The 27,119-nt window shown below is 41.2% G+C and overlaps 7 protein-coding genes across 9 annotated transcripts in view; 5 read left to right on the top strand and 2 right to left on the bottom strand.

Moving 5' to 3' along the window:
• Positions 1 to 3,873, top strand: part of LOC108603360 (histone-lysine N-methyltransferase, H3 lysine-79 specific) — a 31,192-nt gene extending 27,319 nt beyond the window's left edge. Inside the window, exons 7-9 of one of the 2 annotated variants that reach the window (XM_033294187.1) lie at positions 1 to 258; positions 320 to 823; positions 2,797 to 3,873. In XM_033294187.1, coding sequence (XP_033150078.1) covers positions 1 to 258; positions 320 to 823; positions 2,797 to 3,824 — 1,790 coding nt within the window. In that variant the 3' untranslated portion in view covers positions 3,825 to 3,873. Of the gene's footprint in view, positions 259 to 319; positions 824 to 1,933; positions 2,241 to 2,796 lie in introns of those variants that run through there. The other variant, XM_033294188.1, reaches the window with a different exon arrangement.
• Positions 3,874 to 5,926: 2,053 nt separating this feature from the next.
• On the bottom strand, positions 5,927 to 12,032 carry LOC108604116. The gene is given in 5 exon segments (XM_017993400.2): positions 5,927 to 9,293; positions 9,450 to 10,403; positions 10,461 to 10,911; positions 10,968 to 11,210; positions 11,272 to 12,032. Coding segments are annotated over 5 exon segments (4,077 nt in total). The 3' UTR covers positions 5,927 to 7,625.
• Positions 12,033 to 12,854: 822 nt separating this feature from the next.
• Positions 12,855 to 14,558, top strand: LOC108602172 (zinc finger and SCAN domain-containing protein 12). The gene is made up of 4 exons (XM_017990208.2): positions 12,855 to 13,099; positions 13,173 to 13,876; positions 13,941 to 14,075; positions 14,177 to 14,558. Exons 1-4 carry the CDS (start codon positions 12,956 to 12,958, stop codon positions 14,478 to 14,480), a joined length of 1,287 nt encoding a protein of 428 aa, XP_017845697.1. The 5' UTR covers positions 12,855 to 12,955; the 3' UTR covers positions 14,481 to 14,558.
• A 749-nt stretch (positions 14,559 to 15,307) lies between these two features.
• On the top strand, positions 15,308 to 15,838 carry LOC108602733. The gene is made up of 3 exons (XM_017990885.1): positions 15,308 to 15,477; positions 15,548 to 15,638; positions 15,697 to 15,838. Exons 1-3 carry the CDS (start codon positions 15,319 to 15,321, stop codon positions 15,810 to 15,812), a joined length of 366 nt encoding a protein of 121 aa, XP_017846374.1. The 5' UTR covers positions 15,308 to 15,318; the 3' UTR covers positions 15,813 to 15,838.
• A 2,542-nt stretch (positions 15,839 to 18,380) lies between these two features.
• Positions 18,381 to 20,684, bottom strand: LOC108602825 (major heat shock 70 kDa protein Ab). The gene has a single exon (XM_017991059.2). It carries the CDS (start codon positions 20,466 to 20,468, stop codon positions 18,540 to 18,542), a length of 1,929 nt encoding a protein of 642 aa, XP_017846548.1. The 5' UTR covers positions 20,469 to 20,684; the 3' UTR covers positions 18,381 to 18,539.
• Positions 20,685 to 22,550: 1,866 nt separating this feature from the next.
• LOC108602826 (major heat shock 70 kDa protein Ab) lies at positions 22,551 to 24,762 on the top strand. Its single transcript, XM_017991060.2, is given in 3 exon segments — positions 22,551 to 23,914; positions 23,917 to 24,602; positions 24,604 to 24,762. Coding segments are annotated over 3 exon segments (1,989 nt in total). The 5' UTR covers positions 22,551 to 22,770.
• A 581-nt stretch (positions 24,763 to 25,343) lies between these two features.
• LOC108602827 (chromosomal protein D1) lies at positions 25,344 to 27,119 on the top strand. 2 transcript variants are annotated; one of them, XM_017991061.1, is made up of 3 exons: positions 25,344 to 25,501; positions 25,562 to 26,204; positions 26,267 to 27,119. In XM_017991061.1, exons 2-3 carry the CDS (start codon positions 25,781 to 25,783, stop codon positions 26,929 to 26,931), a joined length of 1,089 nt encoding a protein of 362 aa, XP_017846550.1. In that variant the 5' UTR covers positions 25,344 to 25,501; positions 25,562 to 25,780; the 3' UTR covers positions 26,932 to 27,119. The 2 variants fall into 2 exon arrangements, with proteins under 2 accessions (XP_017846550.1, XP_017846551.1); XM_017991062.1 differs by having other exon boundaries at positions 25,345 to 25,450.

Here is a 27,119-nt window from a genome sequence, read left to right as displayed (position 1 = left end):
GACTCGCCGCCTCGCTGCAGGATCATGTGCGCGCTCGCAAGTACAAGGAGGAGAACGAGGAGCGTCAAAGACGCGCCGCAGCAGCAGCAGCAGCAACATCATCAGCATCTTCAACAACGCTGGAGCTGACGCCAGTGCCGGCTCAAGCGCCGCATTATGCGCATCAGGCGCCACCTGCTCATAGCTATCATCATCATCAGCAGCAGCAGCAGCAGCAACATGCAGCTCATTTGAATGGCACGCCGCATAAAGTGGAGCGTAAGTATCTAAGCGAGTGAGGCTGCAACGTTTTTTATTATTTTATTTATTTTACTTGCAGTGGGCATCAAGCGCAGCTCACCGCTCGCCTCGCATCAGCAGCCCACGCGTCCGGCCAAGTTGCCGCACTTTGAGCAGCAACAGCCGCTGGCTCATGCTCATTCACACTCAGCAGCAGCTCATCAGCATGGCGCTGCACTGTATGTGAATGGCGCACAGGCTTTGCCGCCGCCAGCACATGATGCCACAACGCCCTCGCCAACGCCTTCGTCCTCCTCCTCGTCGTGTGGTCGACGCAGCAAGCTGCTGGTGGAGCCACCGCTGCTTATGAGTCCCGAAATTAATTCGCTAATGGGCGATGAGCGTCCGTTGCAGCTTTCGGCCAGTCATCATCATCATCATCAGCAGCAGCAGCAGCAGCAGCATCATCATCATCACAGCCACCAGCAACAGCAGCAACATGTTCAGCAGCAGCAGCAGCAGCAACACTCATTGCGTGCAACACATCAAAGCAGCCACAGCCACAGCATCACGCCCACAATGCGCTCCCATGCACCAGACGATGGTAAGCCATACGTATGCCCAGGCATATTTGCAACAGCAACATCATCATCACCACCACACACTACACCAACACCATCATCAACAACACATACACTAATTCCAACAGCACATGTATTATATGCACAGCAGCAGCAGCAACAACAACACAGCTATCAAACTCGACTCGCCACCCAAATGGTGGCTCAAGATCTCACCATTAAGAAGGGCAAGCGCTCCACGCCTGCCCACGCTGTTGACTCTGACGCCTCTGACAGCGTCTCAAGCTCCAGCTCTAGCTGCAGCTCCAGCTCAAGCGAGCAATGACAACGCTTAACCACACCCAACGTACATTCATTCAAACGTGCATTTTATTTCATTTCTTTTATTGCATTATTTCAATTGTATTTTACAACAAAAACGAAGAAAAACAAAAAGCTTGACTTTCGCTTTAAATTATTGTGTGTTGTTCGTAGTTTGTTTTATGTGTTGTTTGTTTGTCGTAGTTGTAGTTGTCCATGTATTTTGCTCCTTTATTTTCAGTTTACAGACACAGTCGAACTTTGTTTTGAATGCGCTTGTTTTTAAATTTTATGCAGAAAAGTTATATGAAAAAGAGCTTTGTTATTAAATGAATTGTATTAGTCTAGTAACGTTTTTTTTCACAAGCATCTATTGTATTTATTATTATTTTTTACATATTGCTTGCCTTGACTTTAACTTAATAAATATATAAGAATTCATTAAATGATTAAACAAGTCTTATCAAAAAAGAACAAGAACCAACAACAATCAACACATGATAATAGTTATAACAAATCTCTGCTTAAACTTCATGTTTAATATTCATACATTTCTTCACACACACACATACACACACTAAGGGATACACAAACACACACACATACAAACTCATGCGACCTTTGTATAATAAATGCATACATACAAACTTTTTTTTATCGAAATATTTCTGAACAATATCCTATGGAATGTTTTAATTTGCATTTAATAATTTTCCAATCAATATATATACATATATACTAAAAGCTATCGAAAATTGGAAAAACACCCGCCACACGTTACTTAACGAAAACTCGACTTTATATCCCTTCTATTATGCTTTACTCCCATACAGTTACCGATTTGGCAACGCAACGTACTATAACTAATTACGATCCCAGACGTCGACTTCGCACATCGACTTCGACATTGTCTGGCGGCACGATACAAAGCACAACCAATTGTAGTAATCGCCACAATGGATTTGTTGTGGCCGATAGTAGTAGTACCCAATAATACAAACAACAAACAAACAAAAAATCAACCAATGATTACCTCCAAAATTCTCAATGCCAAACCAAAATTAAAACTAAAACTCAACACCAGAAATTCCAAGAAATGTATGCCAAAATGTGAATGTTGTTGTTGGGCAGAGTACAAAACAAAACAAAAAAAAAACGAAAGACAAAATCAAACCAAGCCTAATTTATTTTGCGTTCAATAATAATTTTAATCTAACCGAATTTAAAAATACAAAATATCTATTATATAGTAATATCAAATTTAAACGAGCATGAGGTAAGTTCTGTTGCGCCTAATTGGTTACAATTATTATTTCATTTGAATTTTATTTGAAATTATTATTATTTTGCCATACACACACACACACACACGCACACAAGCTCGCTCATCACACACACACACACACACACACGCAAAGTATTGAATTTAAGTTTTATGCACTTTACAACCAAAAACCAAAAAAAAGGAAGAGAGACGAACTTTTTAAGCAACGCAACTGTACTAAGCTCTTAAGGCTCTATTGTTGTTATCAAACTGTTATCACACCAACTGTCCGTCCCACTCACAATCACATACAAACACACATACTCATACACCCAACACACACACAGCAGCAGCAGCAACAGTTGCTGCTGTCCACCATATCAAACTCAAGCTATTGCAACTCGCTAATATATTCTTTGTATCTTTCGCTAGACGATGTCATCACTGCCGACGATGAGTCGCATTGGCAGCATCGCGTTAGCTCCGGCTTTGACCGCCTGGTGGCCTTTGCCAGCACCGAGCTGGACAAGACTCGGCGCTCCATTGACGGCGACACTGTGCCAGCCTCGATCAGCTGCAATACATCGCCAGACTCTGGCATTACGCACAGCAGCAGCAACTCGGATGCGGCGCGCACCTTTCTGTCCACCTCGTCCAGCTCCTCGCAGCTGGATCTGCCCATTAACAACAGCAACAGCAGCAGCAGCTCCAACAGCCTGTACGCCAGCCAAGTGCATAATCTAAGCCATCATCATGCACAGCAGCAGCAGCCACAACAACAACAACAACAGCAGCAAAAGCAGCAGCAACAGCACTTGGATCATTTGAGTGACAGCAGCATGAAGTCCAGTGCATCCTCGTCGATGCATGCAAGCAGCTCATTGAAGACTGTCTCGCCAGTGGACTCGGGCGCCATTGACTCGCCGCCGCTGTCTGAGATGGGCCTGCCACGCACGCCCAGTCCCAACACTGCCAGCGTGGCTACGCCGCCGCTGGCTCATGCGCCTTCCATGGACAACGAGTTGCGCATACCGCTCAAGTATCAGCGCAAGTCCAAGAGCGGCTCGGAGAAGCACTACAAGAAGAAGTTCTGCGAGCGCAACTGGGAGTACGACTGCGATGAGCTGTTGGCCTACTCCAATCTGAGTGCGCCGCCCACAGCAGCTGATGCTGCTGGCAATGGACCCACAATGGCAATGGATACGCCTGTTGTTGCTGCTGCTGCTGCCGCTGCGCCTTTGGCAGCTGTTAAGTCGGGCAAGTCGCCCAAGGATAAGGCGTCGCCGCATCACAGCGCTCAGGCTCAGGCTGGCGCTAATGCCAGCTATAATCATCACCACAAGTCGTCCAAGTTCAGGCCCAAGGGCAAGGACTGGGACTGGTCGCTGGACACCAGAAGCAATGCCGAAGAGCCAATGCCGAATGGCAACGCATCGGCCGCCACAACATCGAGTAATTAATTTAGTTAAATTTGCTGAACAGCGATAGTTGCCACACCAACCAAACTCAAAACTTACACATATACTGTAACACTAATGCAAACAACCTCGCCCACATGTTTTTCGCTCCATATTAAATCTTACAAACTAACGCACAATCGGTTATACATTCCCCCTATTTGTAACTAACCCATGATTGATGCTTACTTGTCGTAGACTTACTATATTTGCATCTAGTCTCAGTTTCCTTCCACCACCCCCCCCCCCACCCCCTGTTTCCCCCTTTTGCTTCGATTCTGTGTTTACATATTTCTGCATATTGTAATTAGGCTAGTGTAGCATATTTTTTAAAACTGACAATGTATATTAGAATTTAAGGCAAGCAGCAGCAGCAAGCAAACAACAATAGCAGCAACATGCAAAATGAATAATAACAATAAGCCTACGCGCTCTTATACCCAATTGCTGATTAACAATGTTAACAATATTTTTATTACCAATTTTACTATTATTTAATTCGATTACTATTATAAACTTATATTATTTGTATTGTTTAGTTTGCATTTTTTGAAAAATTGTTTACTTGTCCTTTCACTTTGAATTGGAACTGCGTGTGTTTTTTTAATTTTTAAATAAATTTTTAACTGAATTCAATATTGGTTTCTCTTTTGATTTATTATTCGATTATTTCAGCTTTACGTAGGGTAAAGTTTCTTGCGCCACATATTGGGACCAACCAACCTTCAAAAAAAAAAACAAAAACCAAAATAAATCCGTTCCTGTTTGCAGCATAAATAAATACATTGTAAAATTGTCAAGTCAAAGTTGCTTCCAATAAACCAATAAATGGAACATAAAAAATGGTATCTACATACATATATAATATACATAAATATCTATAAAGCACAGTTGCATATATGATTTGAAATTCGTTTACTTTTTTGTATTTGGCTGGAATAGCAGGTTTTGAACATAAATGTATGAAGAGATGATAAGTTAATCAAACTAATCTTAAACAATTTAAAAGCGAATATACATACATAGATGAAATGCAATTATTATATATACAAGCGCAATATAGAAGAGCAAGATGAATAGAAGGAAACTGAATTAACAGTGAGCGTAATATAGAAGGCAACAGAACAAGTAACCTTATTAATTCAAGAATTTTCCACCTCAGCGAAATAACAATTTTATATAAGTATATACATGCATATAAATTAAATATAACTGTAGTCAAATATCAGGAATTCAATTAATGAATACAAATAAACTTGATTTACAAGCATTTGCATTTAATAGCAAAACATATTAATTATTTAGCAAACATGCGTTGCGTACATAAATACATATGTATATTCAAGAATATATACGTAAAATACAATTAACACAACGTGTTTAACAAATTATAAAAACAAACATACAGAAACCAAACAAACATTATAGCTATTAAATTGATTTTCAAACGTGCTATTAGCGTAGTGTAAACTTTATACTAACAATAAAAATAAATACAAAAGGTTCTTATATATGAATGATTTTTATACGCATATATATATATATATATATATATTTGTATGTATTATATATACATATACTTAACTTAACAATGCAAGTCGAGGAGAAATTACAAACCACAATATACACTCACATTATAATAATAATAATTAATAATATATGAATTGTATAAACTTTAATCAGAAGCCCAGGCAACCGAAATCAGTTGTAGCAAATGGAATATTATTTGGCGCTATTAAAATGTAATGTATAATGCATATAAAAAATTGAATAGTTAAATTTACAATAAACATATTTAAGACACCTACAAGTATTTAACGAAGGAGGAGGAGGAGGAGGAGTAAGTGAACGCAATTAAATTTATAATGATATATACATACATATATATAATTATTGAAAGTATAAACATTAAACACACACAAAGCACATGCATATTACAATTAACGGTATTATTATGTATATTTCAAAAATATATTTATTGCATATTATTATAATTATTATTTTAAACTTAAACGTTTAATAAAAGAAAGAAAACAAAAGAAAAACAACACGAAAATAAAGTATAAACATGTGGTGGACACAATTGAAACACAGATTTGCTTTTTATCCATAGGTTTTTTATTGACTTTTGTTTTTCATTCAAATATCTTATAAAAAAGTACAATTTGGTTCGTTTATCTTTATAAACTTATCTATTGTTTGTATATTGGATTTTGTAAGTGATCCCAGTGAATATTGTGTTTATATTTCTAATTGTATAGATTGTGTATTTTTATTTAAAGCGATTGGAAGTGCAAGATATATTAAATTTTGTTAGTTTCATTGCGCATTGCGATCGGCTGGGTAAATGGTTTTTTTTGCTGACTACGAGGTCTCTCTAACAAATTCAATTGTTTTACTAGCGTTTGTAAATGAGTGTATATTTATATAATAGTATGTATAAGTATATATGTATATTAGTAGACATAACTAACTTTTTGCTGTAATGCATTTTGTTTTGTTTTACAAAATAGCCTGAGGCACATTTATGATTTACTTTTGTTTCAACATTTTTGTTGCTGTGTTGGTTTCATTTCACAATTGAAATTGGTGCAGAGAACAGTTAAAAATTCCTATGTGTGTGTGTATGTACTATTAAATTTTACTTTGTTTTACAAACAAATTAACGCTTAGGGTTGGTGGTGGCTGCTTATATCAAGGAAATTCAAATGAAAAATTTAAAGCTTTAACTTTGTTGAAAGCCATAGAAAAACCCAAAGGATAGGATAACTAAACAGAGAGTAAGAAATTAGAATTAATGCTAACAAAACGTGTTTTTCGCTAGCATACGGTTTAAGATTATCATATTAACAAAAAACACTTTCAATAACAAACAAACACTTAATGCTAATTCATAACCATTGCAAATGGTTCGATTAAAAGTACGAAGGCGTAGAAAATAATAACAAAAAGATTTTGAATAGAAAACTTGTATGGATTGTGTTTTAAAATCGCATAGAGCATAGTTTAAAAGGTACACACTATAAAGTTACAATCGTTGCCTAATTAATTGTTGATTGCAGTACAAAAAGTGAAGAATTCAAATAGATTTGATAATAAATTCTAACAGAATTAGTTGTACATTACACACATTTTTCATTTGAACACACACAATTGAAATTGGAAGCGTGTTCCGCTCGTTCAGGCCCACGAAATTCGTTATCTTAGACTATAATGTATATAGTTATAGTGCTGTGTTCTTATCGGGTGCGTAAAACAATGTTGATGACCCGCGACAAGGCCTCCCTTAAAATGTTCATTACATTTCAATCTGCAAGTGTATATATATATATATATATTACATAATTGTTTTTTTAAAACCGCTGCACGTTGAATTCAATCAGACTTTAAGTTTGTTTCATTTGTAAGGTCCTTCACTACTACTCGACAATGTTATCATTAATTAATGTTATGTTTTGTTTTCTCTTTTACAAAAGCAAGGATCAACAGTAAAACTTTTCAGCTATTAACAACATACAAATACTTAAACGCATATAACGGGGCCTGAGGATTAATTGGATAAGGATGGCTTCTCACTTACATGTAACAACAAAATAAGGAAACGACATTGACATTAGGAGCTTAGAGTCTAAAGAAAATCATAATCATTAGGTTAAGGGAAAGCTACGAGTTCTATAGCTGGAGAGTTGCGAAGAGAAAGCTCCGACACTTGATCGAAACCGTAACCGAAACCGAAACCGACTTATAAACGTAACAATAATAAGCTATTCCTATTATATGCATCTCCTACAATGAGATCAACGTTCACAATTGGTCCACGTGCTGCTGCAGTAAAGAGGCGATGCCAGGCTCTGGTTCTGGCTCTGGATCGCTTGTCTCAGCCGCCGGCGTGGGAGCTTTCTCTTCGGGCAAATTCTACAAGCTATCGAGTATATCGGCAGCACCAATCATGGCCTCCACATCGCTGCTGTTGGGCGCAGCATCCTCAATAAAGGCATCCGAGCTAAGCGCCAAGACAGCATCGTTGGCACTAAATGTCGCCAAAGCGGGTGACGTCTGGCTATCGATGGTGTTGCCATTGATTAGAAAATCACGATGCAGCTCGACGGGGCTGTAGCGAAAACAGGGCGTTGTTATAGGCGTGGTCGGCATAGATTTGGATATGTCCAACGCATTGCGTGCGCCATACGAGTGTGAGCCATAGCCAATATTACTGGCGCCCCAGTTGAACGCTGGCGAGATGTTGAAGAAGCCGCTGGCGGCATTGCAGTTGCCATTGCCAGCTGCTGTTACTGTTGCTGTTTGCAGCAATTGCTGATGGGGCAGCGGCGTAGATGGCACTGAACGCGACACAATGCCGCCGCCACTGCCGGCACTGCTGTAGCCACTAGAGGAGCCAGCTGAGGAGCTACAGGTGGTGGTCGTTTGAATGCCCCCAAACTTGAACGTAGGCGAAAGTGGCGTCATCATGTGTTCATCGTATAGCAGATTTCCCGGCCCAATGTCCACATCGGCCTCGTCCACCTTGATGGCTGCCACCGACTGCTGACTGTTGCTATTCTCCGAGTAGAACGCTGCAGTGCTGGACGCTTGACTCAGCTGTCGATTGTTGCCTGCCGATGGCGATTGGTTGTTGCTGCTGCTGCTGCTGCGCTGCAGCTGCGACAGCGGCACTGACTGCGAGCGCTGCGTTTCCATCAATACCATGTTGTCGCTTAGCGCCAAACTTGTTTCCAAATCCATCGAGTTCTGATTAACCAACAGATCTACATTGTTGCTGTTGTTTATGACGACATTGTTGTTGTTGTTGCTGCTGTAATTGTTGCTGCTGTTGGTGCTGAAGGTCCAATTGGCGCCCATGCATTGCTGCAAAAGTGACGGACTGGGTGGCGCCGAGGCGGAGCTGCTGCTGGGATAACTGTAGACATAGCTGCGTCGACGCCGATGAGCACCAATCATGGGATCACCACTGCAGCCATTGTTGCTATCGAAATCCAAGGATTGCTGCTTGGTTAGCATGGTGGAGCGCTGGCGCATGCTGGTTAAGCCGGGGCTGGCGAAACAGTTTTGCGTGGCATTAGATACTGCGCTGGTTGCAGCTGCCGCCAATACTGTTGATGCAACAGTGTTGCTGCTGCTGTTGTTGTTGCTGCTGTTGTTGTTCTTGATGCTGTTGCTGTTGGGCGATATTGGCAGAAAGAAAGAGTTCTTGTTGCTGCCATTGCTAGAGGCATTGCTCAAGCTTATTTTGCGTTTGTTGCTGGTGCGCAGCGGCAACTGTTGCTGTTGTTGCTGCTGCTGCTGTACCGGCACCAGTTGTTGTTGTTGTAACTGTTGTTGATGCTTTCTTGACATAAGTGCCAGAGACGCTGAGGCAGAACCCACAATATTTGTTGCTGCTGCTGTAGCAGCTACAGCTGCTGCTGTTGTTGCTGGCAACGGCATGGAGCGACGCATTTGTTGAAGCTGCTGCTGTTGTTGTTGCTGCTGCTGCTGCTGTTGTTGCGTTGCTGCTGCTACTGTTGATGTTGTTGTTGCTGCCGCAGCGACTGCTGTTGCTAATGCATTTGCCGTTGCCGTTTTACTAGCTGCCTGGACCATGTTGTTGTTGGTCTGGTTAGTGGCTGCTGCAGCTTGTGGATTTCTGTGCTGTTCTGCTAGAGCATCTAAGGAATTCAGTTGTTTTTCCTCAGCGTCTCCCATCTGAAAATATTGGAGCAACTCTGTGTCGGGTTCCTCGGAGTTCTCCTCCTCATCGTCGCCGGGCAAAAAGTAATCATCCAGCTCATGCTTATCCATATTGCATATACTGATGACGCGCTCACGTGGAAGGCCCAAATTCTCGGGCAAGCCGGAATCCTCGGCGGCAGCCAAGGCGGCTGCATTCTCCGCCAAACGCTTGGCACGCAACAAGGTCATGTTACGCGAGGCCACCTTTGGCGTAATGCTGCCCGTATCCAGACTGCTCGAGGGACTCAACGAGCTGCTATTGTTTAATTGGGCCGGCGGACCCATGGAGAGTTGCGTGCCAGGTGCGGGCGAGCTACTTGGCATCGACAACGTTTGTGTGACAGGTGGCGGCGGCGGCGTCGCTGCCGTTGTGGTAATCACTGGAGGCACAAGCAGCGTCCCACCACCAACTTGGTGGCTGCCACTGCTCGGCGAATTAGCCCAGAAGCCTTTGGTCTGCTGTGCCTTTAGCACCTTCTTGCAGAATATATTAGTGGTCTCATACTTTTCCACTTCGTCCTTGATAACCAGACCGGAAGGCGACAAAGCCTGTTGTGTTGTCTGCTGATCCGGCTGCAGCTCCATTAGCTTGGGTGTCAGATTGCGCACAGCATTGCTGCGTGGCTCCGTGGCCAGGTTCATTGGCATTAGTTGCTGTGCTGGTAAATACGCTCCAGGCGAGTCTATAATCTCCTGCTTGATCTTTAGCAATTGTTCGGTTTTGTGGTCTTCGCTTATTGCCTCCTGGCTGCTGCCCGCATCTTGTGCAGCGTGCGGCTGATTACAACTCGATTCCGATGAGGAGGAACCCTTGCGCTTCTTCTTGCGACGCTTCTTCAGTGGTCCCGAATCCTGCAATTAAAATGAATATGATTATTTCTGTTTATAGTTGAAGCCGCGTGGACTCACCGCCTGCAGACGCTTCTCTTTAGCCTCCCGGGGCGTATACTTTTTGGGCGCCGCTGATAAGCATAAATTGGCATTCTTGTTTTTAATGCGCGCCGCAAGATCCGCAATGTTGTCCAGCTTTGTGTTGAGCAAGTTTTCCGCCCAGTTGCGCACCAGGTCCCAGCATTGTTCGTTGTCTGATGTTGCAACCACACTTGTTGCACTCTTAGCCTGCGCTTCTGTAATTTCATTCATGTCGTCGTCATCATTATCATCCAGCGGCTCATCCTTGCACAACTGCGGCAGTTGTGGTGGGATTAGTTTGGTTGTCTTGCGCATGGCTGCATAACAATAACGCGAATTGCCGCGCGTACCCAAGCGACGTGGACGCACGCCAGGAAACACTTGCTTCATAACCTTGCCAAAATCCGCCGTGGAGAGCGGCTTTATGTTCAGGCGATCACAGTAGACGCTAAAAAGGAAGTAAGTGCTTATTATTATTGTAAATAAAAAGTTCATTTTACGCACATATAATCATTGTAAACGTCTTGCTTCGGTATGGACACCTGAGCATCGTGTTCTAGATGCGAGCGCACCCAATTGATGGTGTGATTAATCTCAGAGCGCGTTCCCAATGGATTCTGTGGCTGTCGCAAAGGATCCGTGTCTGCGCTCTCGCCAGGCAAGCGCAAGTAAAGAAACAGTTTCTCAATTGGCTTCAGGCAGGACACACTTTCCAAGATTTGCGTTATTTGTAGCTTGGCGGTATCACTAGAAAGTTTGGATATATTAGTAAGGAGTTCTTTGGCTCGATCTGTGTGGCAGCACTTACTCCAGGCTCGATTCAATGACCTGCTGCACGCGTCGCATGCGGTCATCATCACTAGATAGCGCCTGTAGCACGTTCTCCGCTATTGTTGAGTTAATGACGCCTGTGGGCGCAGCGGGGGGTACTGACACAGCCGCGCCTTCACTGGGGGTAGGCTGTGTCTGCCGCGGCATAGCTGCTGCTGGTGAAACGGGTGTGGCATTTGCATTCAAGGCATGCACAATCTTCCCCAGCTCCAGTTGATGGGCGCTGCTTAAGTTGAAATGATTCACAAATGCCAGGCCGGCATTGCCACCAACTGCTGCAAAGGGATTAGGCGTCAGCACAGATGTGGCAGCGCCACCCGGGGCATTCGCATTTGGAAATACTGGCGGCACAAATCCGCCGCCAGGAGCAGGTACATGTGTTGGTGTGGGCGAAGCCTGAGACTGGGACAGCGGCTGCGCTGAAGCAGCTATTGGCGCAATGGTGAGTGGTGATGATTTCGCTGGGTGAATATGTATGGGTGGTGGCTGGAAACGTGCTGAGTTGTAGGCGGGTATGTCCGGAGTCATGGGAATCGGCACGGGCACGGTCGGCACACCACAGTGGGCATACGGACTTGCTGCAGCTGCATTATATATGGAATTGGAGTTGATATGCTTCGGCAAATGGGATGTTGTTGTTGCCGTTGCTGCTATTAAGCTGCCCGGCGCTGCCGTCGCTCCTGCTGCTGATTTTGTCGTCCACTGCGCACCACTGAGCTGGCCATGCTTTTCGGACATGTTAGGTGCTGGGCTGGTCTACCACAACACAAGCAACCAGCCAACAGCAACCACTCTGTGTGTGCACGACACTACGAAATTTTTGTCACTCGCTGTCGCTGTTGACTTGCTCGTTGACGTTTTGTTATTGTTCTTGGTTTTTGTTGATTACAATTCGTATGAAGGAGAGAGAAAGAGAGCTTACGCATTAACTATAAGCTGACGCGTGTTTTAGGAGATGAAGATCGCAAAGTCGATAATAACTGGCGCGACGAACATTTTGGCGACGACGGAAGATACGGATGTGAACAACGCAAGATAATAAACCATTTTTGCTGCCTTTTGCTTTTGCTTGCGTGCGTTTAGCGCGTGTGCAGCGCGCTCACGTCTTGTTTGCTTGGTGTAAATGTTGCTGTAGTTGTTACAGTCGACTTTCTAATAAGATTATCACAAAATATATTGGAAAATAATCCATTTTTCGCAGAGATAACAGCGAAATTTCGTTCCTTCTGCGTCTCGAAAAATACACACGACGGGCTGCCAACTTGATTATATATGCAGTTGTACTAAAATAAAAAATACCAAATCAAATATCTTGTAAACACAGTGTTGCATGTTGATTATTTTGATTTGATTATTAAAGCAAACAAATGATCAGTTATACGCAACATTCAATTTAATTTTATTCGATTTTACTTAATAAACACAATTAATACTACCTTTTTATTGCATTGTTGTGCTGGTTTTTATACCATGGGCTCGATAGGCAATCACAATATATCGATGTATTTCCAAGTGTTTCGCAAAAGTTCTAAAATTATTGCATCTCTATGATCTGAACGCAACAACTCTGCAAAAGTACAGACGCTTAACCTTTACACAACACGGAATAAATTTTAACACTAAAATACTAATTGCTGTTACTATATCGGAATAAACAAAAAATGCGCGCTGAATTTGGACCCAACACTTGTCGGGTGTGCTTGGAGCCCAGCAAGCGCTTACATAGCATCTTCGAAACTCGCGAGGAAGGCGAGGAGACGCCAAATGAAATGCTCGTTCAGCTGCTTGGCATTTCGTTCAGTAAGGTGAGTGTGGCAGTTGATGTCAATATGTCTGTTAAAATCATATGTAAGCAATGAACATTTTTTAATACGTCAGCTGACTGGTAAGGAACAGATTCCTGATGGCATCTGTAAGCCGTGCAAGGTTGAGCTCAATATGGCGTTTCAGTTTCGCGAGAAAGCGCTGCGCAAGCAAGCGGAAATTGAAGACTTTTGCCGTGAGCTGGGTATATTGGATGAAGCGGAAGATTATCTGGTCAAGGAAGAGATAGGGGAAGGGGACCAGCAGTCGCATGTTGAGGATGAGGAAATGCAAGAATATGTGCTAAATGAAGCCCAGTCAGCCGATGAAACTGGACTTGAAGCAGATGAGGCTGAGCAACAGGATGAGTTTTTAGAAGTTGACGGCGCGCATGAGCAGCAGGACGTGGTGACTGATGACATTGAGTACTTGGAGGACAATTATACAATTGAAATGAATCCAGAGCACGGCGAGGTAGTGCTAGAAGGCGAATATGAGGACGACGAAACAGCAGATGACATTAAAGTGTCTCGTGGACGTGCACGTGTGAGCAGAACTATTGTGAAAGACAATTCACAGTCTTTCAGCTTGCAAGACATTGCTGATGCCAAGCCTAGGCGTAATGGACGAGCACGCCCAGGACTTAACACACTGCGCACATCCGAAGGCACTGAAAAGGGCGGCTACGTCTGTGATGTGTGTGGAAATTTCTATGAGAAGCGTGGGCGTATGATGGAGCATCGTAGACGTCATGATGCCATATGCCAGTATCAGTGCGAGTAAGTCTCAAACACTGAAACCACGGGCTTTCAATAACTCGTATATTTTATATTTTTCGCCTAGACTATGTGATGCCAAGTTCCAGGTGCGCGAGCAACTAAGAAAACACATGTATTCACATACTGGAAGCAAACCATTCAAGTGCAGTTTTTGTAGTCGTCAATTCTTCTATGAAAGTGTACTTAAGTCGCACGAAAAGTGAGTAATTTGGTACATAAGGCATAAATTATTTAACTACAACATTTGTTTAATTTTAAGGCATAAATTATTTAACTACAACATTTGTTCAATTTTAATAGCGTACATCGTGGTATTAAGCCATATGTGTGCAAGGTTTGCGATAAAGCATTTGCCTACGCACATTCGCTTACAAAACACGAGTTGATTCATACGGACACTAAGCTGTATCGCTGCGAATATTGTCAGAAGGACTTCCGCTTGTTACATCACATGCGCCAACATGAAGAAACCAAGTGCCATCAAAACGCTGTAATGCTGGCTGAATCAATGAAGTACGACCGAGATGATCAGGACGTTGAGTTTACCGTTGAGGACATGAAGGATGTAAAACTAGGCCTAAGTCGACAGCATATGCTTACTTAGATTGTCGCTTAAGCAAAGTTTTACAAAGTATCACATTACAGATTTGTGTAATAAAACATTTCGGTATTTTTAGATAGTTTATAAAATTCCATAAAATAAATATAATACAAATATCCTATAATATGTTAGTCATTATAAAAGTTTGTGGATAAACCAAAGATAGTATTTATGTGTTCAAGCTAACTAACTAATTACACATAACTAAGTCTCTACAATATTCAAAATATACTGTCAATAGTACCTAGAATATAAATTGCTGGAAAAAGGTATTTATACGTTCAATAATCATCTAATCTACTATGAGTTATTAGTTGAAAATTGTTGCTAATGATAGGAGGGAAGAGCCAGCTCATAAGTTTTTTAGTATATACATATTTTGGACTTACTATTACATTGTCTATACAATTGGATCTTTAAAAACAGTCATATTATTTTTAGAATTTAGAGTTTCGCTCATGCTCAAAACTTGGGTTCAAGACAATTGTGCCTATTTATGAAATTCATGAAAATATTAAAAGCAAAGATAAGGAATTCATCGAAATCATACATCTAATAAAATATTTGACATCGACGCATGGGCGTAGTTCAGGCAATCTCTTGCATATTAATCTTAATCTCAAATTACATATTGGCTACGCCTCTGTATCAAAACATTCCAAAATAATGAAATTTAAATCGTAATAATACAGACTCTTCTCATTCAAGTCATACTGCTGGTATTGAATGGTTCTTTGTCTCGTGTACCAAAAACTTATTTTTTAGCCTACAATTTAAATCGTTCAACACTTAAAGTAGCAAAAGTTTTACGATGTTAAAAGGCATTGCCATTCTTTTTGGTATGATCAGTATTTTAGCAAATTTCGCCGGAATCTTATATGTTTTAGAAGAGATATACAGCAATGTATCAAACAAACATTCAAACACACAGTTATGTACATTGGTGTCTGAACTCACGACTTTTGCAGCGTCAATAATAATGATGGTTGGCTTTTGCAAGGTATGTCTTTTATTATAAAATAAAATGTATTTACTTATAAAACTTAAATGATAATCTATCTTTTTTATAGCAAAACTACAAATTGTTGCTGACATGGATTATTGTCGCCGCAATTCATTTTGTGATTGAACTTTTTTTTTTGATAAACCCTATTCGAACCGGTAAAAGCACCAACAAAACTTTAACTTGCTTACCTATAACTTCTAAATTCTTTTCTAGCGCTGGATCAAATTAGCTTGGTCTGTATTTCTTTGTGGTGCTACAAATTGTCAAAAGCGTCTCAAAGCAGTCAATCAAGAAAAGAATATAATGAAACAAAACCAGCGACAGTCTAGTGTATTCGACGAGGTAAAACGAGGTATTCTACTCCATTGATTAAACAATTTAAGATCTTTGTGTTTATTTAGAAACAATTTTAAATAAATAAACATAAATAATTACAAGATGTGTTCTCTACTCGTCAGTAAATGTGAATATCAGCGGTGTACTTAAAACATTATAGGACGACATTCGTTGCAAATTTAAATACATTTTTTATAAATATTATTTATATATGTATATAATATATATGTACAGAGATAAGAGTATAAAACTTACTAAATATTTTTTAGGTAATCTAAACAGTAAAACTTATTTTTAACTTTATACTCGTATTTATATTTATTAGTATTAGTATTTATACTCGCCCTCGGCTCTCTTTTCGAAATTGCGCTCTTCTCGAACACAGCCGAGCGTCTCGCACCTTCTATACAATGCCAGGCGTGTGCAAGCGAGATGGGCGATGACGGTTGACAGACTAAGAGAGCGATTTATTATTGTTTGTGGTGGAATTTTCTCGAAAATAAAGCAAGTGAGAATATAACTGCTCTCTTACTGACCTACAGCAACAATTGAAAATCGAGAAAATTCTAACCATAAATGCAATTTTCTACTTGGTATTTTTGTTTCTATAAATAAAACCTAATAATATTGTGACTTTTTAATTCATTTAACGACTACAGCGGAATACTTGTGAAAGCATCTGTCACTATTTACTATTATTGTTTAATTACTAATCATAAGATTATACAAAATTTTAAAATATTGCGAGATTGTTTGAGATAAAAACAAAAATAATAATAAGCCCCACAATCAAATTTTGATTTTAATTTGCGCGGAACCAGGGCTGATTGTTGAACTATGGTTCCCTTGGAAAATATTTTCCGAATTTTCCATAGATTACAATTTTTGTAATTTTTTCACTTTATATAAAATGAAAATATTTGTTGGTCCTTTGGCATATACATATATGTATTTTAATTCGTTATGATCATGCTGCCCAACTAATAAAATATTTAATTTGTCCTACTTGACACATTCATATTTTTTGTTTTTATGTTAATCAGTTATTGATGCCTCAACGAGTCTGGAGAATAAAATTACAATATTTTTAATATCGAGCGATTTATTTAATAAAGTTAAAAGTATACCCCAGAAAATTCTGACAAATGCTGTTAGTAGGAAGGGCATCATAACAGCTCTGTCTGGATCTCGTAGCTCTCTTTACGGTTGCCATGTTGGGCGCACCAATTTTTTTTTTTTATATTTAATTATTCTGCTATTATTTATTATTAAATTAAATATACGAGCTAAATTTCAATTAAAACCTAGTTTACAATTAAACAATATTGTTTATAAAATGAATTTACAACAATCTCGTGGGAAGGTCAATTGGGAGCTGCGGTGGCTGCTCCTCACGCGGCGTTACCTTGAAGCTGCTGCGCGAATATCAGTGGCTCACAATTACTTTCTTTATGGCCAAAAGACCTGTGATCTGGATGAATTCATCTATTGCCATCTGGTAGGGCTGCTGGGCAGCGTCCAGCCTTGACTTTAACCAAACTGGTTGAATACTTTCCTAATCTAAAGCGTCAAAAAAAAGGAAAATGACCTCAAAAAAAAAAAAAAAAAGAAAAGCTATCAGCCTAGCATTTTTGTTTCCCCAATTTTTTTTTTTCGATTTTCTTGTTATGCAATCAGAAACTCATTATGGCCTACCGATGACAGTATTGTAAAATATTTTTGTGAATTGTAAATATGATATACTTATATGTATAAGTAAACAAAACTGTCTTAATTTTTTACCAATTTATATTTATATTTATATTTATAAGCTTTCAAAGTATATTCCAACTTAAAAAAAAGTATAGTTGCTTGCAATGAAAAAATAGGACTCGGTATATTGGGGTAATAAATTTATTTAATATATTTAATTACGTTAACTAAAAGCAAGGACTACCGCTAAAAGCGAAATTTACCTTCAGTTCAGAGTTGAATTTGGGTTGGGCAGTGGGTAATTTGTTGTTTTTGGGAAGGTTTGACAGAGAGATTTGATTTGAGTTTATTTTAATCTCAACCGCTTCAACTACACCACAAGAACTCTAAGCGTTTGTTTGCTGAGGAGGGGGGGAAGAAATAAAACTAATTAATTAAAAGCTATTTGGCTCGGGTAAAGGAGCACCTACATTCAAAATTTAGTTGCGAACGGACGGATAGGCGGACATGACTATATCGACTCAGTTTCCCTTGCTGATCAAGAATATATGTATATTCTTTGTGTCTGCCAAGCATCCTACACCCTGTTACATACATTTTCACAATTTTATAATACCCTTTGATAAGTCGACTATGTAATCACAACGAAAACACGTTATTGACTGAAGAAGTTGTTAAACATTTTTGTTCCAGCTATTACTTCTTTGTAATTTTTCTATTCAAGCGCTTGCATTTTTAATGAGAAATCTCCATTTCAAAATTAATCGTTGTATTAATCCTAATTGTTATCTTATAGGAATCTAAATCGAAAATTGAAAATACTTGCATTTAATTTTACGCATAAATAATAAATTTATTTTTTAAATATGTACATTTTAATATTTTTTTAATAGCAATATTTAAGCTTATAAAACTAAATAATTGTTTAATTTTTGGCATATTTCAACAATGACTTGTACTTGCTGATGAGATTTTTTTAGGAAACAACCAAAATTCCTAATCAGTCTGTATTTAATACTAATGACTATTTAGTCGACCTCCTCGACAGTGGGTCCCTGGTACGCGGCACCGCCAAACCCGCCTGCCTGCTGGCCACAGTTGGCATTGGGATTGCCCTGTCCTTGTCCCTGCTGGTGCATCTTGGTCATAATGGGTGAGCAGAGCTGAGTGAGCTCCTTCAATTTGTGTTCGTATTCTTCTTTGGTGGCGGTAGTGTTGCCATCCAGCCACTTGACCGTCTCGTTGCACTTCTCCAGCACAGAGGACTTGTCAGCCTCGCTCAGTTTATCGATGCTGGCCTGATCTACGGCCTGCTTTACGCCAAAGACATAGTTCTCCAGGCTGTTGCGGGCAGAGATGCGCTGACGCTGTTGCTCATCCTCTTCGGCGTAGCGCTCGGCTTCGTTCACCATGCGGTCGATCTCAGCCTGCGAGAGGCGACCCTTGTCGTTCTTGATCGTAATATTCTTTGCCTTGCCGGTGCTCATCTCCTTGGCCGTCACGTTCAAGATACCATTAGCATCCATGTCGAAGGTGACCTCGATCTGGGGCACGCCGCGAGGTGCTGGCGGAATGCCAGACAGGTCAAAGGTGCCCAGCGCATTGTTGTCTCGCGTCATTGCTCGCTCGCCCTCGAAGACTTGAATGGAGACACCCGGCTGGTTGTCCGCGTACGTGGAGAAGGTCTTGGTTTGCTTGCATGGAATCCTGCAGTTACGCTCGATTAGTTTCGTCATAACGCCTCCGGCTGTCTCAATGCCCAACGAGAGCGGCGCCACATCCACTAGCAACACATCCTGAATCTTGCCGCTCTGGTCGCCGCTGAGAATGGCAGCCTGGACGGCAGCGCCATAGGCGACCGCCTCATCAGGATTGATGGATAGGTTAAGACTCTTGCCTCCAAAGAACTGCTGCAGCAGGCTCTGCACCTTGGGAATGCGGGTGGAGCCACCAACAAGCACTATGTCGTGAATCTGACTCTTGTCCATCTTGGCATCATTCAGAGCCTTCTCCACTGGCTGCAGTGTGCCGCGGAAGAGGTCCGCGCAGAGCTCCTCGAAGCGTGCGCGACTTATCTTTGTGTAAAAGTCGTGGCCCTCAAACAGCGCATCTATCTCAATAGATGCCTCTGTGCTGGAGGACAATGTGCGCTTGGCTCGCTCGGCTGCTGTTCGCAGGCGACGCAGAGCTCGTGGATTGGAGCGCAGGTCCTTCTTGAATTTTCGCTTGAACTCATCGGCCAAGTGGTTGACCAGTCTGTTGTCAAAGTCCTCGCCACCCAAATGCGTATCGCCAGCAGTGGCCCGCACCTCAAACAGAGAGCCCTCATCGATGGTCAATATTGAGACATCAAATGTGCCACCGCCCAAGTCGAAGATGAGCACGTTGCGCTCCCCTTTGAGATTCTTATCTAGTCCATAAGCCAGTGCCGCCGCAGTAGGCTCGTTGATGATTCTCAGAACGTTGAGCCCGGCAATGTGACCGGCATCCTTAGTTGCCTGCCTTTGAGAGTCATTGAAATAGGCGGGCACTGTGATGACTGCGTCTGTGATGCTTTGACCCAGATACGCTTCAGCCGTCTCCTTCATCTTCACCAGCACCATCGAGCTGACCTCTTCAGGTGCAAAGCGCTTCTGTTCTCCCTTGAATTCGATGCCAATCTTAGGCTTGCCTCCTTCACTAACCACTTTGAAGGGCCAGTGCTTGATGTCCTCCGCAATCTTAGGATCGTCATACTTGCGGCCAATCAGGCGCTTCGCATCAAATACTGTGTTTCTGGGATTCATCGCCACCTGGTTCTTGGCAGCGTCTCCAATCAAACGCTCCGAATCTGTAAACGCCACATAGCTGGGTGTTGTGCGATTGCCCTGATCGTTGGCAATGATCTCCACCTTGCCGTGCTGATAGACACCCACACATGAGTATGTGGTGCCCAAGTCAATACCAATTGCTACCATATTTGTGTTCTTCTCTTGCTTTTTCTCCTCACTAATATAATTCACTTTACTTCTTGCTGAAGTGAGAAATATTTTCCACTTTTTCACTTGCGTTCTTTATTTAAAACTTTAACTTTGATTTACTTTACTTTTGTTTAAATTTAGTTCGTTATTAAGCTGGTTTAGCTTGTCGCTTGGTTTGTTTTGATTGTGGTTGGTTTTGTGATGTTATCACTTTGCTTGCTTGAATTGAAATGACTCGAAGAGAAAATTGTACCCGTATTTATACTCGCCGGCTCTCTTTTCGAAATTTCTAGACGCGCTCTTCTCGAACACAGCCGAACGTCTCGCACCTTCTATACAATGCCAGGCGTGTGCAAGCGAGATGGGCGTTGACGGTTGACAGACTAAGAGAGCGATTTATTATTGTTTGTGGTGGAATTTTCTCGAAAATAAAGCAAGTGAGAATATAACTGCTCTCTTACTGACCTACAGCAACAATTGAAAATCGAGAAAATTCTAACCATAAATGCAATTTTCTACTTGGTATTTTTGTTTCTATAAATAAAACCTAATAATATTGTGACTTTTTAATTCATTTAACGACTACAGCGGAATACTTGTGAAAGCATCTGTCACTATTTACTATTATTGTTTAATTACTAATCATAAGATTATACAAAATTTTAAAATATTGCGAGATTGTTTGAGATAAAAACAAAAATAAAAATAAGCCCCACAATAAAATTTTGATTTTAATTTGCGCGGAACCAGGCTGATTGTTGAACTATGGTTTCCTTGGAAAATATTTTCCGAATTTTCCATAGATTACCATTTTTGTAATTTTTTCACTTATTAAATTTAGCCACCCTATTGTAAATGCGCTCCCTTATATAAAATGAAAATATTTGTTGGTCCTTTGGCATTTGCATATTTGTAAAAAATATTTGAAATGGCCAATAATAATAATAATATAATTTCGAATTTTTTCCAAAATAATTTAATTGATTAGTAATGGTGACTAAAATTTAACAGCTATGCTTATATAGAAATGAACATGCATAAATATGTATGTGCATACATATGTATGTAGTACAAATTTAATTTCAATAACTAATATTGTCTAATGTTTCTTAGAAAAATAACGTTTTAATTTAATGTATTTAAAGTCGTTGTATTCGGTGTTTTACTATCGAGATATCAGAAAGATAGATTAGATTGTACTGTATATAATCATTTTGTTTATAATCATTTAATTTATTGTCACAATGGACCGTCGAAGTCAATAAACTTTAACAAACAATAGAAACTTATAAAATAAAACCACACCTACCCACTATAACGTAAAATTATTAAATAAGTTTTTAGACTATGATAACATATTAAGCAGCACCTAGTTAACTCTCGAGTGGATGGCCTTAGTAGCTAGCACTCACCACTTTTAGTTATTATGTTGTTGTATAATAATTAAACTTGTAAATAAATAATAACTAAATAAAAATAAGACCATACCATTCACTCGACAAAGGTTGTCATGTTTGTGTAATCACCCAGACTAAGAAAGTTAATCAAACTAAATTATAATCGCATTCGCTAAACAAATACAAAGTAAATACAATGTATGTATGCACATGCATACATATGTATGTATGCTCTATATATTTAATATTTGTACATATGAATGTATTCTTAGGAGAGGTGGGATTAATACAAAACAATATTAAAACAGCAATTTCTAAAAATATGTATTTATTTATAGAAACAAAAGTTTACAAATACCAAGTCTAATAATAAATTATTAGGTGGAATTTTCTAAGAATGCCCAATTGTTGCGGTAGGTCAGTAACATAGCCGTTATTTCTCTCTCTTGCTCACACTCCATATACAATGAGATTCGAGAAAATTCCACCACAAACAATAATAAATCGCTCTCTTAGTCTGTCAACCGTCATCGTCCATCTCGCTTGCACACGCCTGGCATTGTATAGAAGGTGGGAGACGTTCAGCTGTGTTCGAGAAGAGCGCGTCTAGAAATTTCGAAAAGAGAGCCGGCGAGTATAAATACGGGTACAATTTTCTCTTCGAGTCATTTCAATTCAAGCAAGCAAAGTGATAACATCACAAAACCAACCACAATCAAAACAAACCAAGCGACAAGCTAAACCAGCTTAATAACGAACTAAATTTAAACAAAAGTAAAGTAAATCAAAGTTAAAGTTTTAAATAAAGAACGCAAGTGAAAAAGTGGAAAATATTTCTCACTTCAGCAAGAAGTAAAGTGAATTATATTAGTGAGGAGAAAAAGCAAGAGAAGAACACAAATATGGTAGCAATTGGTATTGACTTGGGCACCACATACTCATGTGTGGGTGTCTATCAGCACGGCAAGGTGGAGATCATTGCCAACGATCAGGGCAATCGCACAACACCCAGCTATGTGGCGTTTACAGATTCGGAGCGTTTGATTGGAGACGCTGCCAAGAACCAGGTGGCGATGAATCCCAGAAACACAGTATTTGATGCGAAGCGCCTGATTGGCCGCAAGTATGACGATCCTAAGATTGCGGAGGACATCAAGCACTGGCCCTTCAAAGTGGTTAGTGAAGGAGGCAAGCCTAAGATTGGCATCGAATTCAAGGGAGAACAGAAGCGCTTTGCACCTGAAGAGGTCAGCTCGATGGTGCTGGTGAAGATGAAGGAGACGGCTGAAGCGTATCTGGGTCAAAGCATCACAGACGCAGTCATCACAGTGCCCGCCTATTTCAATGACTCTCAAAGGCAGGCAACTAAGGATGCCGGTCACATTGCCGGGCTCAACGTTCTGAGAATCATCAACGAGCCTACTGCGGCGGCACTGGCTTATGGACTAGATAAGAATCTCAAAGGGGAGCGCAACGTGCTCATCTTCGACTTGGGCGGTGGCACATTTGATGTCTCAATATTGACCATCGATGAGGGCTCTCTGTTTGAGGTGCGGGCCACTGCTGGCGATACGCATTTGGGTGGCGAGGACTTTGACAACAGACTGGTCAACCACTTGGCCGATGAGTTCAAGCGAAAATTCAAGAAGGACCTGCGCTCCAATCCACGAGCTCTGCGTCGCCTGCGAACAGCAGCCGAGCGAGCCAAGCGCACATTGTCCTCCAGCACAGAGGCATCTATTGAGATAGATGCGCTGTTTGAGGGCCACGACTTTTACACAAAGATAAGTCGCGCACGCTTCGAGGAGCTCTGCGCGGACCTCTTCCGCGGCACACTGCAGCCAGTGGAGAAGGCTCTGAATGATGCCAAGATGGACAAGAGTCAGATTCACGACATAGTGCTTGTTGGTGGCTCCACCCGCATGGATTCCAATGGTGCAGGAGCCTGCGTGCAGCAGTCTTTGGAGGTCAAGAGCTTTAGTACTATCCATCAAGTTCTTTTTGAGAGGTTCTTGGTCGCCTAGTGCGTCCCCGTCCAGGCTGCCATTCTAGCGGCGACCAGAGCGGCAAGATTCAGGATGTGTTGCTAGTGGATGTGGCGCCGCTCTCGTTGGGCATTGAGACAGCCGGAGGCGTTATGACGAAACTAATCGAGCGTAACTGCAGGATTCCATGCAAGCAAACCAAGACCTTCTCCACGTACGCGGACAACCAGCCGGGTGTCTCCATTCAAGTCTTCGAGGGCGAGCGAGCAATGACGCGAGACAACAATGCGCTGGGCACCTTTGACCTGTCTGGCATTCCGCCAGCACCTCGCGGCGTGCCCCAGATCGAGGTCACCTTCGACATGGATGCTAATGGTATCTTGAACGTGACGGCCAAGGAGATGAGCACCGGCAAGGCAAAGAATATTACGATCAAGAACGACAAGGGTCGCCTCTCGCAGGCTGAGATCGACCGCATGGTGAACGAAGCCGAGCGCTACGCCGAAGAGGATGAGCAACAGCGTCAGCGCATCTCTGCCCGCAACAGCCTGGAGAACTATGTCTTTGGCGTAAAGCAGGCCGTAGATCAGGCCAGCATCGATAAACTGAGCGAGGCTGACAAGTCCTCTGTGCTGGAGAAGTGCAACGAGACGGTCAAGTGGCTGGATGGCAACACTACCGCCACCAAAGGAAGAATTTTCTGATACTATTCAGACATTAAGGAGATCACTCAGCCTCGGTGCTCACCTAATTAGACCATAGATGCACCGAGGAGGGAAAGGGACAGAGCAATGCTATATGCTAACTGTGCAGCAGCGGGGTGTGTGTCGGTTTTTGCCGTACGAGGGCAGCTACTTGTTCGAGGTAGGATCGACTAGGAATGAGTCATTAGTATTAAATACAGACTGATTAGGAATTTTGGTTCTTTTCTAAAAAAAATCTCATTTACAAGTCATTGTTGAACTATGTATGTTTAAGTTAGCCGCAAAATATTTAAAAATTAAACAATTATTTAGTTTATAATCTTAAATATTGCCAATATTTATAATGAGTATATAAATAAAAAAAAATAAATTTTATTATTTATGTCAAAATTAAATGCAAGTATTTTCAATTTTCTCTGTTCTATAGATTAATGTCAGCCGACAATTTTTAATAGTTCAATTGTGTTTTAAATTGTACTGTACTTTTAATTTAATCGCTTCCCGCCAAATCGACTTTTTGATGCACTGTACGTTTGCCGCTCATTCGATATTTATCGATAGCAGCGTCACAGGTTGGCAGAGCCAACTGTGATTATTTTTATGTAATCTGCCGGCCGGCATCTAAATAAACTCACAATGGCCTTGATTTTAGATATAAAATCATATTTATATTGTTTAAAATATATCCCTCACAGAAAGTGTTATGTTTGTAAGGTAATTTTTAAAAAGTATTTAAACTAAAATATCGCATTATATTTATCGATAGTGACTGTATCAACGCTGCATATAAAGAACGAAGATACATAAGTAACAAGCGAAAACGACGCCAAGTCGAATATTATTTTCAAAGGGAATTTCATTCGTAAGCGTGCGTGCCTGTTCATTTTGCGGAGGTAATTCATAAAAGTGCAAATAAATATAGTGAAAAAATACAAGAAAAAAAGGTGCATATAAAAAGAAAAATCATAATAGAGTGTGTTATTATTTCCTTTATAATTTTGCAGAATTTCGCAGAGAAAATTGCAACTTAGCGAAAAGAAAAAAGGCATAAGGGCAAGCAAGCCGAGAACTTACATAGATACGGCGAAAACGCATATACGACTCAGTTAGAAGAAGAGCGCTGTGTATCTTAAAATTGAAATCGACGCGCATTTAAAGAAAGCGCGCATAATATACAACGTATATAAAAATAATAAAATAAAGATACAAATTTATTAATAATAATGGAGGACGGTTCTGCATCTGTAAAAAAGCGTGGACGCCCTTCAAAAGTGCATGCTGACCCAGCTGCTGAAGATAGTCGTGATTCCAGTCCGGGAGAAAATATGCCAACAATACCCAAAAAACGCGGTCGTCCCGCCAAGGTAAAGAAGACGCCTTCGAAAGGCGACATACCCGAAGACGATGAGTTGCTCGAGGTAAATGGTGAGGCGCCAAAATCGGCCGGACGTGGGCGCCCACGTAAGATTGTTTCACTACAAGAGAGCAGCGGTAACGACGACGACGACGACAATGATGATGATAACGATGATGGGGGCTCGTCTTATGAAGATAATGCTAAGTCGCCAAAGCAAAAATCACCATCGTCCGCCAAGCGTCGCAAGCTAGGCAGGCCGCGCAAGATACAGACCAGTGACCAGGAAGAAGGTAATTTGTGATTTTGAAATGAAAATGAAATTTTATTTATTTTAATTATTGCCTATGTCCAGATGAAGATTATGAGGAAGAACATCGCCCTGTAGGTCGTCCAGCCACTGGTGCTGTTAATTTGAATATCGTGCGTACTGGCCGCGGTCCTGGTCGTCCCAAGAAAGCAAAGAAGGCGGCAGCGGCCGCCGCTGGCGAAAATGGTGACGAAGCACCAAGAAAACGCGGACGACCCCCAACAAATGGTACCAAGGCTGCTTACAGTTACGTGCCTACGGGTCGGCCACGCGGCCGCCCAAAGGCAGTGGCCAGTGCTGACGATGGTTGTGCACCGATGCCTGCCATGAGTTATGTGCCAACGGGTCGGCCACGCGGTCGCCCAAAAGTAGTTGTCAGTGCTCACGGTGCTGAACAATCTAAGGCAGCGGATGAAGAGTCTGGTAATGAGGAGGAATCGGCTGATGGCGATGAAGCTGTTCCCGTTACCACTCCAAAAAAGCGCGGGCGTCCTGCAATGGGCGGGTCAGCTAGTAAGCCACGCGGACGACCACCCAAGGTGTCTAAAGTTGATGAATCTGCTAGTAGCGAGGACGACAGCTTTGACACCACTACTGACAATGAAGCCAAGGAACCGAAGAGCAATGTCACTGCAGAGCGCATTAATTCCCCAGACAATGGCGATGAGGGAGCTGAAAATGAGTCCACTGAGCTCGTTGCCAATTGGTAGGCAACTAACATAGTATTTAAGCAATCAGATTATCAAAAACCCCAGCAAACATATTTACATATATACATATACTATATATATATCGTAACAAATTTAAACAAAAAATTCAACTTGCACTCAACTTTCTGGAAGTACAGTTCTCAGCCGCAAAACGAATTCAATTTACACCTACACTGTGCAAAAAAAAA

This window comes from Drosophila busckii, chromosome 3R (genome assembly GCF_011750605.1).
Source record: "Drosophila busckii strain San Diego stock center, stock number 13000-0081.31 chromosome 3R, ASM1175060v1, whole genome shotgun sequence".
In the NCBI taxonomy this organism is placed as follows: domain Eukaryota; kingdom Metazoa; phylum Arthropoda; class Insecta; order Diptera; family Drosophilidae; genus Drosophila; species Drosophila busckii.
The sequence above is the reverse complement of the archived record's forward strand: the minus strand, read 5'-3'. Positions and strand labels throughout refer to the sequence as shown.

Bases quoted from the DNA above. Each gene is read 5' to 3' on its own strand.
- LOC108602172 (XM_017990208.2), top strand. From the start codon at position 12,956: ATGCGCGCTGAATTTGGACCCAACACTTGTCGGGTGTGCTTGGAGCCC. The intron at 13,100-13,172 runs GTGAGTGTGGCA...TTAATACGTCAG, and splicing joins TTGGCATTTCGTTCAGTAAG to CTGACTGGTAAGGAACAGAT. The intron at 13,877-13,940 runs GTAAGTCTCAAA...TTTTTCGCCTAG, and splicing joins ATATGCCAGTATCAGTGCGA to ACTATGTGATGCCAAGTTCC.
- LOC108602733 (XM_017990885.1), top strand. From the start codon at position 15,319: ATGATCAGTATTTTAGCAAATTTCGCCGGAATCTTATATGTTTTAGAA. The intron at 15,478-15,547 runs GTATGTCTTTTA...TCTTTTTTATAG, and splicing joins TGATGGTTGGCTTTTGCAAG to CAAAACTACAAATTGTTGCT. The intron at 15,639-15,696 runs GTAAAAGCACCA...ATTCTTTTCTAG, and splicing joins GATAAACCCTATTCGAACCG to CGCTGGATCAAATTAGCTTG.
- LOC108602825 (XM_017991059.2), bottom strand. From the start codon at position 20,468: ATGGTAGCAATTGGTATTGACTTGGGCACCACATACTCATGTGTGGGT.
- LOC108602827 (XM_017991061.1), top strand. From the start codon at position 25,781: ATGGAGGACGGTTCTGCATCTGTAAAAAAGCGTGGACGCCCTTCAAAA. The intron at 26,205-26,266 runs GTAATTTGTGAT...GCCTATGTCCAG, and splicing joins GACCAGTGACCAGGAAGAAG to ATGAAGATTATGAGGAAGAA.